This window comes from Drosophila erecta, unplaced genomic scaffold (genome assembly GCF_003286155.1).
Source record: "Drosophila erecta strain 14021-0224.00,06,07 unplaced genomic scaffold, DereRS2 tig00000092-arrow-pilon, whole genome shotgun sequence".
Classification (NCBI taxonomy): Eukaryota; Metazoa; Arthropoda; class Insecta; order Diptera; family Drosophilidae; genus Drosophila; species Drosophila erecta.
The window spans coordinates 2,394,289-2,411,421 of NW_020825207.1; the positions used below are offsets into that span (position 1 = coordinate 2,394,289).

The following is a 17,133-nucleotide window of genomic DNA, read 5'->3' on the forward strand; positions in this document are numbered from 1 at the left end:
CTGGTATACTTTGTAAACAGTTTTTATGTTTTCGAACATAAATCAACCGGATGTGGATGTGTTGCTCCATCGCGGCCCGGGTATCTGTGTCTGTTCGCTTCTTCCCATGAGCAGCGAGTAGCTAGAGGATGCAGTGTGTGCGTATCTCGCAGATACATAAAGTCCGTCCGTCTGTCGGCGGAATGACGTTACGCTCTAAGTATGTCGACGTCGCTTCGATTGTCTGCGCTCCAAAAGACAAAAGTCCAGATCTCGAGGGGGACACATCCCCCCCAGCGAAGACATTTTCGCGCCCAATTTAGTGGGCCCCTCCAATCGAAAAGCACAGCGGAGTGGAGCAAGATGGAATGAAATGCAAAATGGCGTCTGGTTTTGTTCATGGTTTTGTTCATTTCTTTGTTTCTTCGCTTGTTGGCTTTTTACAATTAATTTAGTTTAGACTATGACATTAAATAGGCATTAATAGTAGGTTTTAGGCTTAGTCATCTAATCATCTAGTCGACACGTACATATGGAAAGCGTGACAGAGAATTGAAGAGTGAGAGCGCCAGGGCTCTGGAATTCACACGATAGTTGCTGCTGGAAGCCCCTCCTGGACAGGATAGCAATGGTGTCCTGATCCGCCGCTATGCCTTCTGGTGCTGGGCGTCGCCCTCCATGCGCCACACCCCGAACAGATAACTCAGCTTCTCGGGCGGGATGATGGGTGCTCCGTTGGCCTTGCGCAGGCACTTCAGATCGGCCTCGGCTCCATTGGCGGCGGCACTCAGTAGGGAACTGGCTGATCCGTAGGCCGAGGGCGAGCCCTGGGCCTCCAAGGCCTTCAGCAGGGATATATCACTCGAGCTGAGCATGCGGCACAGGAAGTCGATGTATCTGCAAGTTGGGGAAGCAAGTTCGATTAGTCCAGAGTTTTGATTAACATCTAACCTGTGCATGAATGCGATAAAGCATGGTAAGGAATGATATCTTACCTTGTGGCCAGCTTTAGGGTCTGGATCTTGCTGAGCTTGTCGCTGGGCAGCGTGGGTATGATCTGCTGCAGGGACTTGAATGCGTCGTTGAGGCTCTGGGTGCGCTGGCGCTCTCTCACATTGGCCATGACCCGCTGGTTGCTGAACTCGTCCGTCTCCTCCGTTTTGCTGGGCTTCCGCTTCAGCCGGCGACGTGGCTTGCGGAAGGCCTTTCCGCCGGCATCGGATCCGTCCAGCAGGCTGCCGGCACTGCCGTCATCCGCCAGGCAGGCGGGCGACATGACTCCTCCGTTGAGATCGCTCACCGAGCTCAAGGCGTTGTGGCGGGCGTACTCCATGTCATCCCGATCCGAGCTGGAATAGGCACTGCCGTTCAGGGAGTTGGCCGGCTCGTAGCTCTCGAAACTTTGTCTGTAGGCGTTTTGGAAGTGCATCTGGGCGTGGTTTTGCTGGTGTGGCTGCTGCTGCGACTGCTGCTGGTTGTTGTAGAGGGGCAGGAACACCTGGGCCTTGTGCTCGGGCAGCTCCTCGTCGGGGAAATCGAAGTGGGATTGCGGGGAGGTGCAGGTGCTTTGGACGCCAGGACAGGACTGAGCCGCGGCCACCTCATCCACGGTGGTGGGCAAGTAATCCACATAGATGTGTTGCTGGTGCTGCTGCTGTTGCTGCGGTTGCTGCTGTTGCTGGTGGATTAGCTTCTTGTGCTCGGGCTGCATAACCAGTGATCCCCCGGTTTGGCAATCGTAGTCGCCGCTGCTCCTGGCCCTCTTGCCGTGCTCGTTCCAGGAGGATCCGCTGCTGGCCTGGCCATCGAAGCCACTCGGATTGTTGCCGGAGCTGGTGTTGTTGCTGCTGGTATTGTTGTTGTTCATCTCCAGGCTGGTGCTCTGGGCACTTTGGTTGCTGCTGGTGCTCAGGACCTCGTTGCTGGGTATGTTGTAGTCGGTGTCCTCCAGCTCGGTAATGCCATAGGCGGCGTACTCCGAGGGCAGTGGGGCGTACTGGGTATGCTGCTGCTGCTGTTGGTGCTGCTGGTGGTGCTGGTGGGAGTGGAGGTGCTGCTGCTGGTGCTGCAGCTGGTAGCCGGACTGCATGTAGGCCTGCTGCTCCACCTGGATCAGCTTGATCACATTGTTCTGCAGCTCCATGATGTTGGGCAGTGTGGGCTTGTAGCTAATGTCCAGCAGCACTTTGGGCGACACCGAGCGAGCGCTCATCATTTGGTGATCTGTCTGGGCTTTTTAGCGCACTTCTTGAGTTAGGATTTGTGATTTCTAACTATTTATTCTTATTTCGGAACAGTAGAACTCCGTGGTATTATTCACGCCCGCGTTTTGGTGGATCGATCTGCTCGCACGCACTGACGGAACGCAACTGACGCAGGATCCTTCCGGCCATTGCTCAAATTGACATTTTGCGGCTGCTCGACGGCCATTCGCTGCCGCCGCTCTATCGTCGTCCCGCTCGCTCGCCTGTGTGGCCGTCCCGCTCGCACTCGATGGCGGAAGCTGCGGCATCAGCAGGTATGACGTCAGGCGGCGGGGTATTTCGATTTTCTCGAGCGGCAGCGGCGGCTGCAAAACGCAGATACAAAGCTAAATGGAAGAGAGCCTTGACTCTGCGCTCTGGATCTTTCTCTTGGGTTATTCTTTGGGTTTTCTCTCGATTTGGGAAAATGCCTGGGAAATATGCGAAGCGATCCGTGGACGGGGAAGACGAGGGGAATTATCGGCAATTTTTGAAATATTTTACTTGTTGATTCAAAAAGGGGATTGAGAAGATCTTCGGATCGACAGCAATTTATTAGATATGTGTATTATAATGACGAAGTTTCGAGGTCTTAAAAAAGTGTTCTCAGCGTAATGATACATTTTGTTTATAGTTTAAAACAAATACCGGGAAATTTGATATTGGTAGATAAAGATTTTGTTGTGCCATTCCAAGTCCGAACTACTCTGAAATTTGTTGTTTACAGCGTTTTATTATATTTTCTTTATTATATTTCTTACAAAAACTAAAAGCAATCGCATTGATCTAAAGCAGCCGAATTAACATAAATCGGTCATAAAATTCATTTAGATGTAAATATGTACAAACCGAATATAAGTTTTAGTGCAAGTTATCTGATTGCATATTTACCCAATCAACTTTTCTGTGCGGGGGAATTTCAGTTTCTAGATACTTTGGAGTGGCTGGAATTTCCCAGGAAACAAGCCGAAATGTTTAGACGCTTGCCCATCGAAATCATTCCGCTCTTATATAATCATCCGTTGCCAACCATCGTAAAGTATGCAAATCCACAACCCTAACCGAGGGGAACTCCACGAAAAGGTTTCATTATGCCTAATTAGTGAATTCCCACACACACGTACCGAGAAAATCGGGCGAATACCGCTCGGAGCTCCGAAAATCCAGAAAAATACGAGCGAAAAGTCAAATTTCCGGATATAATTATCTGCCTGCCTGCCGCGGCCACCAAAAATACCCGATTAATGCAGATCGCGAACTTCCGCTGGAAAAAACCACGATCGAAGATCTCCGATCGCCGATCGTCGGCTTAGGTAATAGCAAAACCCAGGACACGAAATGGACCCCTTAGAAAAACCACCAACAGGGTTTTGCCCTGTGCCTAAGCTACCTGGTCCTAGGAGCTATGATATGATGAGCAATATGATTTACTGCACTTAGCACATTTATTATTGTTGTTTTACTCGTAAAACACAGACTAATATAAACAATATATCATTGGTCGTTAATTAATGCAGAACTATACTTAAGTGTGAGATTATTTTATATTCTAAGAAGCAAAAGTGCAAATTCCATGCTCTTATTGGTCAAATAGCTGAAATATAAGTTGCCAACTTTTTGGATTAGAAGTATAAATATACTTTAAGAAAGTGAACATCACAGCACGCCTGAAAGTATGCATTGAAAAGTGTGCTTTAAATAATTTTTAGACCATGACTTCAAATTAGTCATATGTGAACTAGCAGTTTGGGGGAAGTTAGTATCGTTTAAGGACATGCTTTTCAAGTATCATTCTCTAAAAACACAGAGCATTTTAATAAACATCTCGTTGCCCCTTTTCCCTGGCAGATGGCGCCACAGCGAGTGTAGCAATGTTGTAGATACGACCATTCAAAATGATCTTAATGTTCAAATTGGACACGCTGCAGTCACGTAGTTTATTGATTTCAATTCCGTTTACGAGCCCAAATCAAACGAAAAAAAAACCAAATGAGAGAGAAGCTGGAAAAGGTATTTTGCGTATTACTTTTTTTCACGGATGCTGCTTCTGTTTTTCATCTCTTGTCGTTTTTTGCAGCTCTGCGTGGTGCGATTGCCAAACGATTTCCAAGCGGACCAACTTTCCATTTTGACAATGCTCTAATCCTGCCATCGCAAAAACCATGTGTGTGGCAGTGTTTGCGGAGCGTGAGAAGAAACTTTTGGTGCACGTAAATCTCGCTCGACAATCAATTAAAATTAAAATATTTTTTGCCTGCCGTGCGCGCAGCGTTGTCTACATATTCGAATTGACTTTTGATGATGTATCACGATTTATTGTTACCAAAAATGGTCGTCAAAGCGCGTGGAAAAGTGGATCAGGTAGTCTGGCGACGTCTAACGGGTTGGGTGCTGGGATAAAACGGGGCGCTGAGCGGTCGGCGGGCAAACTCCCACAGCTTTTGATCTTTTAGTGGAAATACGCTACATCGGATAAGTATTCTCGAATTTTAAAATCAAATCTGTAGCTATTAAATGGAACGTATGGATCTTCGTTTTATACTATTTGATCCAAATGACAAATTTATGTTTATGAAAGTTCTTCTGTGAGAATCTAATTTTTTCTATTATGGACTAAAGCATCAAAGAAGATTGATTGTTAAAACCATTATAACAACTCTTTTGAATTGTCATTAGGCAAAACTTTGTTAACAGCTACTTAAGAAACAGGAATACCTTCCCTGATATCATGATTCATATTTTTATTTAATTTCTTTCATATGCAATCTCTGTTCTATGTTTATATCAAATCACAATAAAATTTTAAATTATTTTTAAATAAGGTTATGTGTATAATTACATATACATATATAAGTATTTATTCAACTGTGTCCGCCCTATGTATACAAATACTTATGTTTGATTAGCGCATAGTAACTAGATTAAGCTAATTTCGACTGTGCTAAGCTGGCAAAATCGTGTGCGATGCAGCCCCTGCGATTAGGAATAAAGTCGCTCGATGGAAGCCGCGGCTGCTGTCAGCGAGTGCTCCAAAAAGTATCTTGCGCTTGTGTTAATTGCTACCACTCACCTCACACACATGACCCACCTGCTCCACCTGCGTCACCACCACCCCGCTTTCAAGGGTCCGTCAGCCAATGAAATCGCTGGCGCCAAACACCTACACTTTGAGCTTGTCAAGCTTCTGTCTGCGTGTGTGTGCTGCATGTTAATTAACAGCCAGCGCACACACACACACACACACACACACCCACACGGGTGGCAAAAGCGCTCACACACACACTGGTACACGGGCACACTGGCGCACATGGGTGGGGGCTCTCACACACACAGGCGCGCCAGTGTTGGCCACCCAATAACATAAGCGCCAACTTGTCATTTTAGCCTAGCTCCACCTTAACTAAACAAACAAACAAAGTGGTGCACACACACAAGCACAGGCGCGCGCGCGAATGTCAAATGCGTGTGCGAGGTGTGGTGAGTAGCGGGCGCCAAAGCTCACCACGCTCGGGGAGCCAAAGTTGGCGGTTAAAATTCGAAGAGCTCAGAGCAAGTTTGCTCCGCGCCGCGTTCAAACGTGCTACGTGCGGGAAACGCTTCTGTTCTCCTCGCTTTTTAGCTCAGCTCAGCATTGAAACTCAGTTGAATAGAAAGAAACAATAATGCAGAATACCAGAGCATACGATTATGATATGATTATAAAATATTAGTTGACATATGCGCAGGCCGTTCCATTCCGTTTCGTTCCGCTGCGCTATCCTAACCGGCGTTTCTGCGCATGCGTGCGTGCTTGCACTGCGTGCTGCAACTTAGTGTTTGTGTTGGTGCGACGCTTTAAATGGCGTTTTAAGTGAAATTAAAATGACGGATGTGCTGTAATTTGCACACTCACGCTCGCTCGATAAATACAACAACAAAGCATCAGCGACAACAACAGCGGCAGCAGCAGCAGCACCAGCAACAACAACAACAACAATAACATCGAGTAAAACCAAGAATCCAGCGGAATAAATAATAGCAACACAACCAACACACACGCTGCTTGGTGGGGCGTTGTGTCCGTAGCATGTGCCTCAGTTGATCGAATTAAGTGCGAGTTTTATAGCGCCCGCGGGACCGGGAACTGCAATTGACTGCCCAACCGGAAATGCAAGCCCCCAACAACAAGTGTAACACCCCCGCCCAGGAAGCGTCGGCAATAAGTGCTAATAAGTGAGCCGCAGACTATATGTACATAACATACATACGTAGCTAAAACCGGATGCAGGGCCACTAGTAATTGCCAATTTTAGTTATCACCCTGCCTCGTTCAATTGGAAAAATCTGTTCGTTTTCGGTGCTCAGTTCAGTTCATTTCATTTCATTTTTTTTTAGTCATGCTTAGGCGGCTCATCACATATTTGCCTAAGTAGCTAAGCAGTAACTAAGTAACTTCGTCACGCACTGCGCGCGCTGCATTCGTTACCACACAAAATGCGGCTTTTGCTTCTGCTACGGTGGCCCCCCTCCCCGCAAAGGGTAGCCCCCCGCCACCGAAACGCATAAACAAGCTACAACAAATATAAATAAAAATAAATAGTACAAAGAAGCGCAGAAGATACAAAAAAATTAAAAAAAAGAAAAGGGTAGAAAACAAAAACTCAAGGTGCGTTGCACTCGTTTTGTCATTGATTCCGCGGATGCGAAATAGCATGCGGCAGTTGCAGGCAGAAAAGAGCACGGGCAACAGCTGCTGCGACAAAAGCCAGGCCAAAAGCAAAAGCAAAAGCCAAAACCAAAACAGCGATTATTTCAGGCATCCGCCTCCACCTTCCCACCACCCCCTCTCCCCGCCAAGCCCGGTAACACAAAACAGAAAACAGAAACCCTTGCTGCTGCCTGTCTTTTGTAACGTGGCCAGAACGTTGCAATTATTATTTTGTAAGACGTTTTACAATTTAATGGTTTTCATGGTAAGTACACCGATGCGAACGCCAACGCCATATGCCATGTGCTCCCCTTTCTCGGCCACCTCTGCGACCCTGTCAGCCGAAAGTTTGTTTTGGTGACTCGCGGGTTAAGGGGTCACGAGGGGTCAAGAGGGGCGAGGGGCGCCGAAGGGGAGCCCTGGCCAACACCAACCAACCTGTTGCATTTCGACGCAAAGAGGGGCATTGTACCACTCTTAATTCCCTGTTTCTGCTTCTCTTTGCAGAATGGACTTGGATCCGACCCTCTGTCAGCAAAGGAGGTGAGTTCCCAGATTAACTATGTCGGCAAAGATAAGATCCGGGCGACCAGGGGAGGTTCAGAACATAGGTCTTGAAAACAGAGTAACATATATACATGTATCAATATATATATATTCGCTGGTTAACTGTGGCTTAGTAAAATCTTAGCAAAATACATGTCAAAACTACAAAATTCTTGAAACTTAATATTAGAGCTCCTCTGCAATCTACTGGCGACTGCACCCCTGTTATTTCAACGCAATCTTTTCCGCACATAACTAATTGTTATTGGCTGCAATTTGTCTTCAATATCAGTCAAGTACAGCTCATTAGGGCCCATCGGTTTCATAGGCCACAATTACCACCAAAAAAAAAAACAAAAGCGTCCATCAATTAAGAGCAAGAAGAGTGAAATATTTTCATGTTAGCGATACACTTCGGCCATTCGAAATGGCAATTGCGCAGGAATTCCCAGTGGGCCAATTCGTTTGGATGCCCCATAAAACCCATCCCATCCCATGCCGTCCCATCAGTCGCCTCAAAGGCAAAAGCCGTCAGCCGGATCGTCAGTAGCAGCGGAGAACGGGGAGCAGAATACCACATACCAAGCGTAAGACAATCCATAAAATTGAGTTCCATCGGATCCACTCGACGGTGGGGGAAATCGGAGCCAAGTAATGTCCCGGCCATTCCCGATCATTCTATCAATTGCGGCGCCTATGAGAAATTTCAGCACGTCCCAACACAAATTAGCAGATCGGAGGCTGCAGCGCCCCATAACAATATCATAAAGCAGGCAGTTTGGGGGAAGACGGGTGCATCGGAATTGGAATTGGAATCGGAATCGGAATCTATATAACAATAAATCAGCGCGGGCAATTAGAGGGTAAAGTGAATGGGGGCCAAGAAATATAAATATAAATACCTTTGGACAGGGGCCAACATCAGTCGCATATCAATTGCAATCTCCAGCGTCGATCGCCGTCTCCCATCTCGAATTCGATCTCGATCTCGATCTGGATCTGGATCTGGATCGAGATCCAGATATCGATCTCCGCTGCCGGCCAATGAAGTTGTTGTTGTCAATGTTGTGGGTCATAAAGCGGATAGTGAAGAAACCCAAAAATGCCCCACGGCTGCCATTCGACACAATCGAAGACAAACTATCTAATCTAATGCTGGCAATGAGCATTTGTTTGTTTAAATAACTGCATGGCAGTAAGCGGCGACAGCGGTAAACAACTGCTCACATCGCGTGGCCAAGTTCTGGGTGCTCCCCAACCCGAGCCCCCCCTTCGGGGGACCCCTCTCTTGGCCATCCCAGCATCTTTTCGCCCACTCGCCACGGACATTTTTTCATAATTTGCGCTACAAGCCTGACAATTGTCGTTGTTGCCCACTGGGCACACACTCTGCATCTGGGCATCCATGGATGCTGACTTGGTTGTTCGCCGTGCTGGTTGTCGGTTGTCGCCGCTGGTTGTTGGTGTTGCCGGCGTTGTTTGCGACCGTGTTGTTGGCATCAGGCTGCCTGGCTACCCTGCAAGTTGGCTTAACCACGTTGACTGGTCAAAAGAATAACTGGAGGGTTTTAACCCTGCCAGCTGTTGCATCGCATATATCATCATTGGAACGCTTGTCCTTTGTGCAGATTTAGCGGTTATTAAAGTAGGCAAAGAGTGAACCTAAGCTTCGTAACGTACTTGGCGTTAAAACTTTTTGTAGCCACTCTGTGTGATAAGTCATGGTCGAAAACACCCTTAAAATATTGTAGTATTATAAGCCTCATTTAAATAATACTGCAAAGTGTTGGCTCTGGCACCCCATTCCCCGCAAAAAATGCATATGCAGTGCCAAATTAAAATTTATCCATTTTATGGCGCTGCGGGCAGCTCATAACTGTTTCTTTGTTATTTTTCGCCGCTTTTAACTTTTTTTTCTTTTCGTTTTTTTTTTTTGGTTTTTATTGCCGTTAGTTTATTGGCTAAAGATTTCGTAAGCACATGAAATGCGCAACAATTGCGGTTTTTCGGTTTCTTCCCACTTATCTGGCCCGATCTTCCATATGGAGTAAGCCAAATATCGACGGAAGTCATTTGCGGTGGTTCCAGCTAGGTGAATTCAATAAGCAAACAGCTTCCAAGCACGCACACTCCATACATTTCCCTGAAAACCCCCAGTGAACTCCGTGTTCTTGACCATCCAACACTTTCGCCCATCAACAGCATTTTGTCAATCTTGATTAGCTTATGACTCTATTGTTCGACTGCATGCATAATGCGCTATACTGAATCTCCCCCGCTGTCCGGCGATAAGCAATATTGATGACGGTGCCGATAATCTTTAATTTCTTTCCAATCCACAGGCAGAGGGCCCTCCGGTTCAGGTTGAACCAGTTGATTTGAGCTTACGATCGCCGCGCGGTAAGTTGCTAATTATACGCTATCTAAGTTGACTCAACCTGAACTCGCATGCCGACTGGGCCGAAAACAATTAATCAGTGAAATGGCCGCCGCAAGTTGATCACTTGAGAACAAAATCAGGTCATCGCGAGTTTGAGAGCACCGAATGTCTAGAGAAATGAGTTACAAGACCAATTTGCATTTCTTCTCTAATGAAGTTCGATTTTTTTTGGGCCTAGAGTGCTGAAAATATATTTTTGGGAATACCTATGGTGGGTGGAACGAAAGCTAAAAACAGAAAACTTATTTGCATCATGGGTATCTTACACTCCTTATAGAAACAATACGATTATAATTATTATGTAGTATAAAACTTGGATTTTTAACGCTTATAAGTCTGACTAGTAGATACGAAAACTAATTTGGAGGAATTCAATGAATCCTGATAATTATGAGCAATAAAACTCAAGATAAAAGGAAGCTTAATTAAATATTGGCCAAAATTAATAACAATAACAAATACCTTGGTTCTAATCTATGATATTTCATCGGATCATAAAAGAGCTATTCTTGATGAGCAACAAAGGGCGAGCAAACAATCTATTCGATAAGTAAGAGCGCAGCTCGTTGGGAACGATACAGAGATCTATGTTAACGATATCTATCAGCATTTATATCAACCTATGATCACACTCCTCCAATCAAAAAGACAAAACACTGAATTCCTCAGATCTCCTACGGCTTCCCCACTCCCACTTCCCCACATCCCCGCTTCTCCCCCGTGGATCGGGGGCCGAGATTATCCGGCAATCTCGCAGACAAGTTCAAACAAAAGGGGAGACAAAACGTTAGTCATTGCCTAATGCTCATCAGGCGGAGCCATTCATACGTGAAAGCCTGATGAGTATCGCCGTGTGATCATCAGCAGATCGGTTGTGGGCCCATTAGGCCCATGCTGATTCCGCTGCGAGTACCGCTCTATATCCAACGCCCAGGAACCGAGGAACCTAGGAACCCAGGAACCTGACCCACAACAAGTGGCTGCCGATTTGGTGAGGGTAAGTTCGTGTTGGTTTTAGCCACTTGAGCGATCGTCCGACCAGCCAACCACCAACTGTTTGACCATTTGACCTTTGCCAGCCTTTCTCTTTGCCTCGATGTGTGCGAGGTGTGTGTGTGTGAGTGTATGTGTTCGAAGTTAACAGCAACGCCCCGAAAACCCGAAAAAGCCACAAAAACTTGACTAGATAAATAGATGGTTAGTTACACGGCCATCCCAGCCGTAGGGTGCCCAGCGGTACACCTAATTTAATTAAGAAGCCAGAGAGCTTACCTTAAATGGCTATACAGTAAGATTAACAGCTAAAAATCCGAGCTCCACTCCGTCCATTAAAGATATCCAAGCTAGAGAGCTGGGCCGGAGCTGGAGATGGAGCTGAAGCTGGAGCTGGAGCTAAGGCTCGAGCCGAAAGTCAAAAAGTGGTTGTCTCGCCGCGCATATTAATCAATTAGGCATGATATTAGTGAGGGCATCATTAATTTTGTCAATGCGCTCACCTGGCCACAATAGCTATTTGAGAAGCGCATAGAGAGGCGGCGACACCAATCTCTCATGCTAATGGTTTATGGCGTGCTACCAAAGCGTCCACAGGTCTCCAGGTCTGCGGATCCATTGGTCCACCGGTCCAGCGAGCCACAGATCCGTGGCGAATGTGTTAAATAGCGTTAAAATTTGTAAAACAAACGGCACATAATGGTCCGGGCTAATTTCCAACCTTAACGGTCATCACACAGAAACTAAAGCCATGCCACCCGAGCCGAGATTTTTCGGCACACATAAATTATGGGCTTTAAATAATTATGCAATTAGCCGGCGCAGCGATAGATAGCCTCAAATTGCCAATGAATGGAGGGCAAAGCGGCCAAAAGGCCCCAGAACGCCGGAGACAGTGCCAAATTCCCACCAACTCTAATTGCAGTGCCCAGAAGAGGTGAGAGCTGGTGAGCTGGTGAGCTGGTGTGCTGGTGTGCTGGGAAGCTGGAACTGCAACTACAACTTGATTTATTTAAGCTACCCAAACAGCCCATAAATAAAGCTGTTGAACTAGCCACCATTCCAGGAGTGGGCAGAAGGGTGGAGCCCGAAGATCGGGCTGGAGAGCCTCGGAGCCGAGCCTGGGACATCCACGCTGCCTAACCCAAACCAAAAAGAAAAAAAAAACAAAAAAGCTGGAAAAAACAAAAAACACAGCCCAACATCGTACAATCCCACACCACCGCCGAACCGCGAACCGCCGAACCGCCTAACCACCGAGCGATCGGCCTCTCGCCACTCAGGGGCATAGGCTTTCCAGGTTAAGTAGATGCGGCTACACGCGGGTCGATCCAGCGAGCGAACGACCTTAAGACGGAGATCCCAGCCCGAACGGAGCGGGAACGGGAGCGGGAGGGGATCCGACTAGGCGACGATGTTGGAGCATCCACGGCATCCATCGAATGATATGCAACATTTAGTGAAGTGCTCGAGTACCAAGCATCTTGGGCTGGGGCATATTGATGGCAAGGTGAAAATGTGACGGGCAGGTGGGCGCAGTGGAAGCCATGGAATGGGCATGGGTTAGGGGAAATGGGAACCGTGATCAAAGCAGTATTGGATCGTTAAAATACAGTAAACTATTTAGTAATCTTATCTAGACTAAAGTGCGCTGAATCAACCGCAGACTACCGAATAATATTATCATAAATCATTCCATTGGGTTCGTAATCTGTGGATTAAGGTGCCTAAATGAAAGGGATCTCCTAAGTTCATACTCACTGCTCACTGTTGCGATGACTATTTTACAGAGAAAGCTACCGTCTAATCCCGCAATATGTTCCCATTGCTGCACTTCATCGATTGCGATTCGGGTATCTGGCCGGCGCTGCTGATTTGGCAAATGCATCTGCTGCTCCCTCAGCGATAGTCAACTGAAGCCAGATCTCATAATCGCTGGCGGCAGCCAGCGACCTGGAGATTGGAGGCACCACACCAGGCCTCGCCCAGATCCACAAGATCCACGAGATCCCCCAATCCCAGATCCCGCACATTGCGATTCCGGAAGGAGAGAAGCGTGGGGGGGCTGCAGATACCCACATACAAACGGATGGGCGTGTGGACGGTCGGCGGTGATTGTTTTTTAATTATGCCTCGGCTGACACCCGGGCGGGTTGACCATTCGAGATGGGCAAGCAGATGGTCTGGGGATCGCGGCCGGGTACCCAAGTGAAACTGGGTGGAGACGACGAGCCTCCGTGTCTCTGGGCCTGGTTAACATGGCGCGTATGTAGCGCATCGAGTTGACTTGACTTGACTTGACTGAGTGACTGTGACTGGCTTTTGAGGTTATGTGAAAGGTCAAGTTCGTGATCGCATTCAAACATTTTTGCCAACCACTCATCTCGCTGCGCAGATCGGGCCCAGACCCCATAGACTATAGACCGGGCTCAGACCGTGGCCGAGGGGCTGGGGAGCCAGGCAAACGGGGAATCGGGGAATCAGGGAATCGGGGAACTGAGCCCAAGACCCGGGAGTAGAGTGCAAGGAACACGAGTGTGAGTCGCCGCCGCCGAAAAAAGCAAAAATGTACAGACGGCCAGAAAGAGAAGAAATACCCGACCCAAGCGACGTCGCATCGTAGAAAAATTGAAGATGAGCGTGCCACCACCACGCCACGATTCTGCCATTCCCGTCTCTGTCTCTGCGGGCTCCATCTCCATCCCCCATCCCCCATCCCCCATCTCCCATACCCAGTTCCAACCTCAGCCCTATCCCCATCGCAATCCCCATCTGTCGGAGATCCCACCGCCGTAGCCCGCCACCCTCGCCGGAACCGAATTGAGTGAATGTAAACTGTGGTTTACTTGTTTCCAGCGTTGTCATAGTAATTTTTCTGCACTATAACAGCGGCCAGCGTCGCCTCCAACAACATCGGAATATGCACTGTGAAAAACGCGTCATTAAAAGCTTATACGTGTGTCGCATCAAGATTTAGGAGTGCCTTGAAACAAGAGGCTTGGAATGTCTCAATCACTGAGCTTTAAAGCCTGGAATTTATTCAATATTCAACTGTGATGGGAAGGAACAGAACTTCACGGCACTTTGTCTCAGTGTACAAGTTTTGGGGTGCCCTCGGATGTTCGGTGGCAGCACTAACCCGAAAACATTGAAACAAGCGGAGAAAAATGGAGATGCTGATGACACTGGAGACACGTTGTCTCTGGCAATCGTGCAACTGACACACCACCACCACCGACGGCACCACCAGCACCGCCAGATCCACCAGATCCACCAGTACCACCGGCAACAAAATGCTAGACAGCATATGCCACACGAAGTTTTGAAAAGATTACACTGGACAACAGGCGAATGGAATGGGGTGCGGCCCGATGGAATTTGTGGGAGGGGAGGATGATTTGGCAATTGGTAATTGAAAGTTTATGCAAACACTGAATTCCCCGCTCTTTAGGAGGCGACTCCACATTTCTTAGACATTTCGTAATTAAGAAACACGTTTAGGCCTGCTTCTCTAGATTTATTCCTTGACTGATAAATCGTAAAATCGTTAACTGGTTCATAAGCATCTATTGTATTGAATGTAAAGTTACCAGAGCATAAATGATTCTAACTCAACCAACTCACCGGCAACCTTTGCCGCAGAGAAATCCTATGTGGTTTTCAGAGGGCACCTGCTCTGGAGTGGAACACCCCCGATTCTCCGGGACCCCGGGGCTAATCGAAAGCCACTCAAGAAGTCCCTCCTCGGCCCGTTAAGTGCGGTGCCCTGCATCTGGGCGAGCATAAATCAAAGTGCCAACCGGAGGAGGAATCCAAACCTGTTGCACAGTGTTCGCCCGCGTGCGCATCTTCTCAGGCCGAGTCGAAAAATGAATAAAAACCAAAAAAAAAAAAGGTGGAGGGGGAGGGGGGTAAAGAAAGAGGATCATGCGAAGAGATCCGAGCGAAAAATATACAGCGAACAAGGAGGCAACAACCACGCAGTTGCAACATAACACAACTTCCATACAACACCACACCACAGCACAGCACATCCAAAGTAGATCCACGCTTTCGTGAGCAAACAATTCGAAAGCTGACAACGACTGGCAGTACGGAGATCTCGGCGACGATCGATTCGTGTTAGTCATCACAGTCAACGTGGCCCACACGAATCATAATGAGGCAAAAGGCTGGCCGGGCTGCTCCTCGAAACTCCTCAAAACTCCTCAAAACAGTGCCATTTATCGGATCGATAAGCCCGAAACGATTGCATCTAAGGATCTCGGCCAGCTGGAGCGATCCGCTGATCCGGCGTTTCCCAAGATCTTTTCGTGTAGCTCATTAGCCTGGCAAGCTAATTTCGCAAGCGGCAGACAATGCCTGCAGTGAAAAATATCAAAAAAAAATAAAGAAAAAACGAGAAACGGAGCCAGGCTGGCTGCATATTTATTGGTCATAAGTGCGGTGCGCTCGCCGAAAGACAAACAAATAAGCGAAACCAAACAAAACAAACAATTCAGCAGGCAAAAAATATTTGAAAATTTGTCTCCGACTCCAGTTGCATAGCAATCGCATATTAGCAATTTGCATTGTCTACTGGAGCACACTTGGTCCGCCGAATGAGCTGAAAACGCGGCACTGGTTTAGCTCTACCTTTCCAATAGGTGTATGTTTTGGAAGTTCCCCTCCATGCAGCCAGCCATCCGCCCCCTCGGATTTCTGTTCGGAGCTGTGAAAAAGAATTCTTCGAGCAGCGTCTACAAGTCGTGCAACGGCAGCAGCTCGCTCTTCGTGTTTGCCAAACAAAAAAATTTGACTCATGACTTCGGGAGCAGCCAAAAAATAAAGCAGTACAAAAAGGCAAAGCAATGTAAGGCCAAACGTCCATACATACAACCACCCACCACCATTCACATCCTTTTTTGGCCTGGTCCTGGCCTGCTACACTTTTGGATTTGCTCAAATTAGTCCGTGCATGCGGCGGGGAATGTTTCTACAAATTAACGCCAATTTCGTATCACGTTATTAATAGTTAACCATTAAATTGACCGCCCCCAACTCAGATCATTATCTGCATCTGCATTCGGCGGCTAAGGCTAACAAGGCTAACCGCCGCGGCCGCAACAACAAAGCCATCCAACCGACCGCACTGTGATTCCTTTTGGCCAAAATTGGTCTTGTGGTCCGGTGGTCCGGTGGTTAGGTGGCCCGAGTGCAGCTGTTGGCTGCCTGACTTTGCCTTGGCCGGCCAGCCAGCGTCTTGCCTTAATTATCTGGAGGAGCTAAAACAAAAAAAAAGTGTATACAAATATCTACATATAGACTAAATGCAGGATGCCCGCGAATATCAAAAGATTTTTTTATTTCGATGCGAACAGCTGCGCAGCGGCCGCGTCACCTTTGTTTGCCGTATCGAGCGATAAGCTTGTTAACTGTTAACCAAATCTGTAGCGAGCGCTGCAATAAACATCGAAGCTGCCTGCTCCAACTTGGCCAGCCAACACACATGGAGAACGCCCACCAACCAGACCAGGCCAGGCCATCAGCCATAGCCATGTGCACCCGGCTAATTCCTCAATGAACCCCGAGCGGCTAATTAAGTCCCAGATTCTATTGGAGATGGCAAAGGCCGGCAGATAGCGATCTCAATGTGAAGCTGGTCTATCCTGAGAACTTGGCTCCTATCGCAGAATAATTTTATCGGGGGTGTGGGAATCGGTCTCTTGGAAAGCGGACAAATTGGAAACCCACAGCAAACAATGGGCTACTTAAAGATTTTAAGTACATACCTATTTATAAGTAATATGCCCCAAGTAACTTTTACTTTTACCACGAATCCTTTGAAAAGGACGAGCTCTAGAAATGTTACAACAGTTATTATATCACTGGTAATCTTTGTGCTATATTGTTTTGATTCCCCCTACCCATTACGGCTATTAGATCAGTGGTTTGTTATCGCCCAGACAACATCATCGTGTAATTGAAATAAACTTATGGCTCGATCAAGTTTTGTTCTCGAGATACACCTCTGAATACCTTAATTCGAATGATGCCGTGGATGCCGTGTCAAGTGTCCATCGCTAAGTCATGTGTAAACTACCAACCGATGGCGACCTGGGCTGCAGCGATGCATTAAGATAAACAAATGCGGATCGCAGTCGGATAATGTCATGTAGCCATGTCATATGTTAGGCCAGGCAAAAAGCACCAAACTGGAGCACTAAGTCAAGCAAAAAACCGACCTGACAAAAGACAAAAGCCAG

General features: G+C 47.4%; 2 protein-coding genes across 2 annotated transcripts; one reads left to right on the top strand and one right to left on the bottom strand.

The window, feature by feature from the left end:
- Nucleotides 1–368: 368 nt before the first annotated feature.
- Nucleotides 369–2,566, bottom strand: LOC6547328 (protein twist). The gene is made up of 2 exons (XM_001976299.3): nt 975–2,566; nt 369–876 (listed from the first exon to the last, which is right to left on the bottom strand). The coding sequence occupies exons 1-2, from the start codon at nt 2,192–2,194 to the stop codon at nt 627–629; spliced, it is 1,470 nt and encodes a 489-aa protein (XP_001976335.1). The 5' UTR covers nt 2,195–2,566; the 3' UTR covers nt 369–626.
- A 4,287-nt stretch (nt 2,567–6,853) lies between these two features.
- Nucleotides 6,854–16,025, top strand: LOC6547326. The gene is made up of 4 exons (XM_026980142.1): nt 6,854–7,174; nt 7,417–7,452; nt 9,798–9,855; nt 15,934–16,025. The coding sequence occupies exons 1-4, from the start codon at nt 6,902–6,904 to the stop codon at nt 16,023–16,025; spliced, it is 459 nt and encodes a 152-aa protein (XP_026835943.1). The 5' UTR covers nt 6,854–6,901.
- Nucleotides 16,026–17,133: the final 1,108 nt, after the last annotated feature.

Bases quoted from the DNA above. Each gene is read 5' to 3' on its own strand.
- LOC6547328 (XM_001976299.3), bottom strand. From the start codon at position 2,194: ATGATGAGCGCTCGCTCGGTGTCGCCCAAAGTGCTGCTGGACATTAGC. The intron at 877-974 runs GTAAGATATCAT...CCCAACTTGCAG, and splicing joins ACCCTAAAGCTGGCCACAAG to ATACATCGACTTCCTGTGCC.
- LOC6547326 (XM_026980142.1), top strand. From the start codon at position 6,902: ATGCGAAATAGCATGCGGCAGTTGCAGGCAGAAAAGAGCACGGGCAAC. The intron at 7,453-9,797 runs GTGAGTTCCCAG...TCCAATCCACAG, and splicing joins ACCCTCTGTCAGCAAAGGAG to GCAGAGGGCCCTCCGGTTCA. The intron at 9,856-15,933 runs GTAAGTTGCTAA...CCCCCAACTCAG, and splicing joins GAGCTTACGATCGCCGCGCG to ATCATTATCTGCATCTGCAT.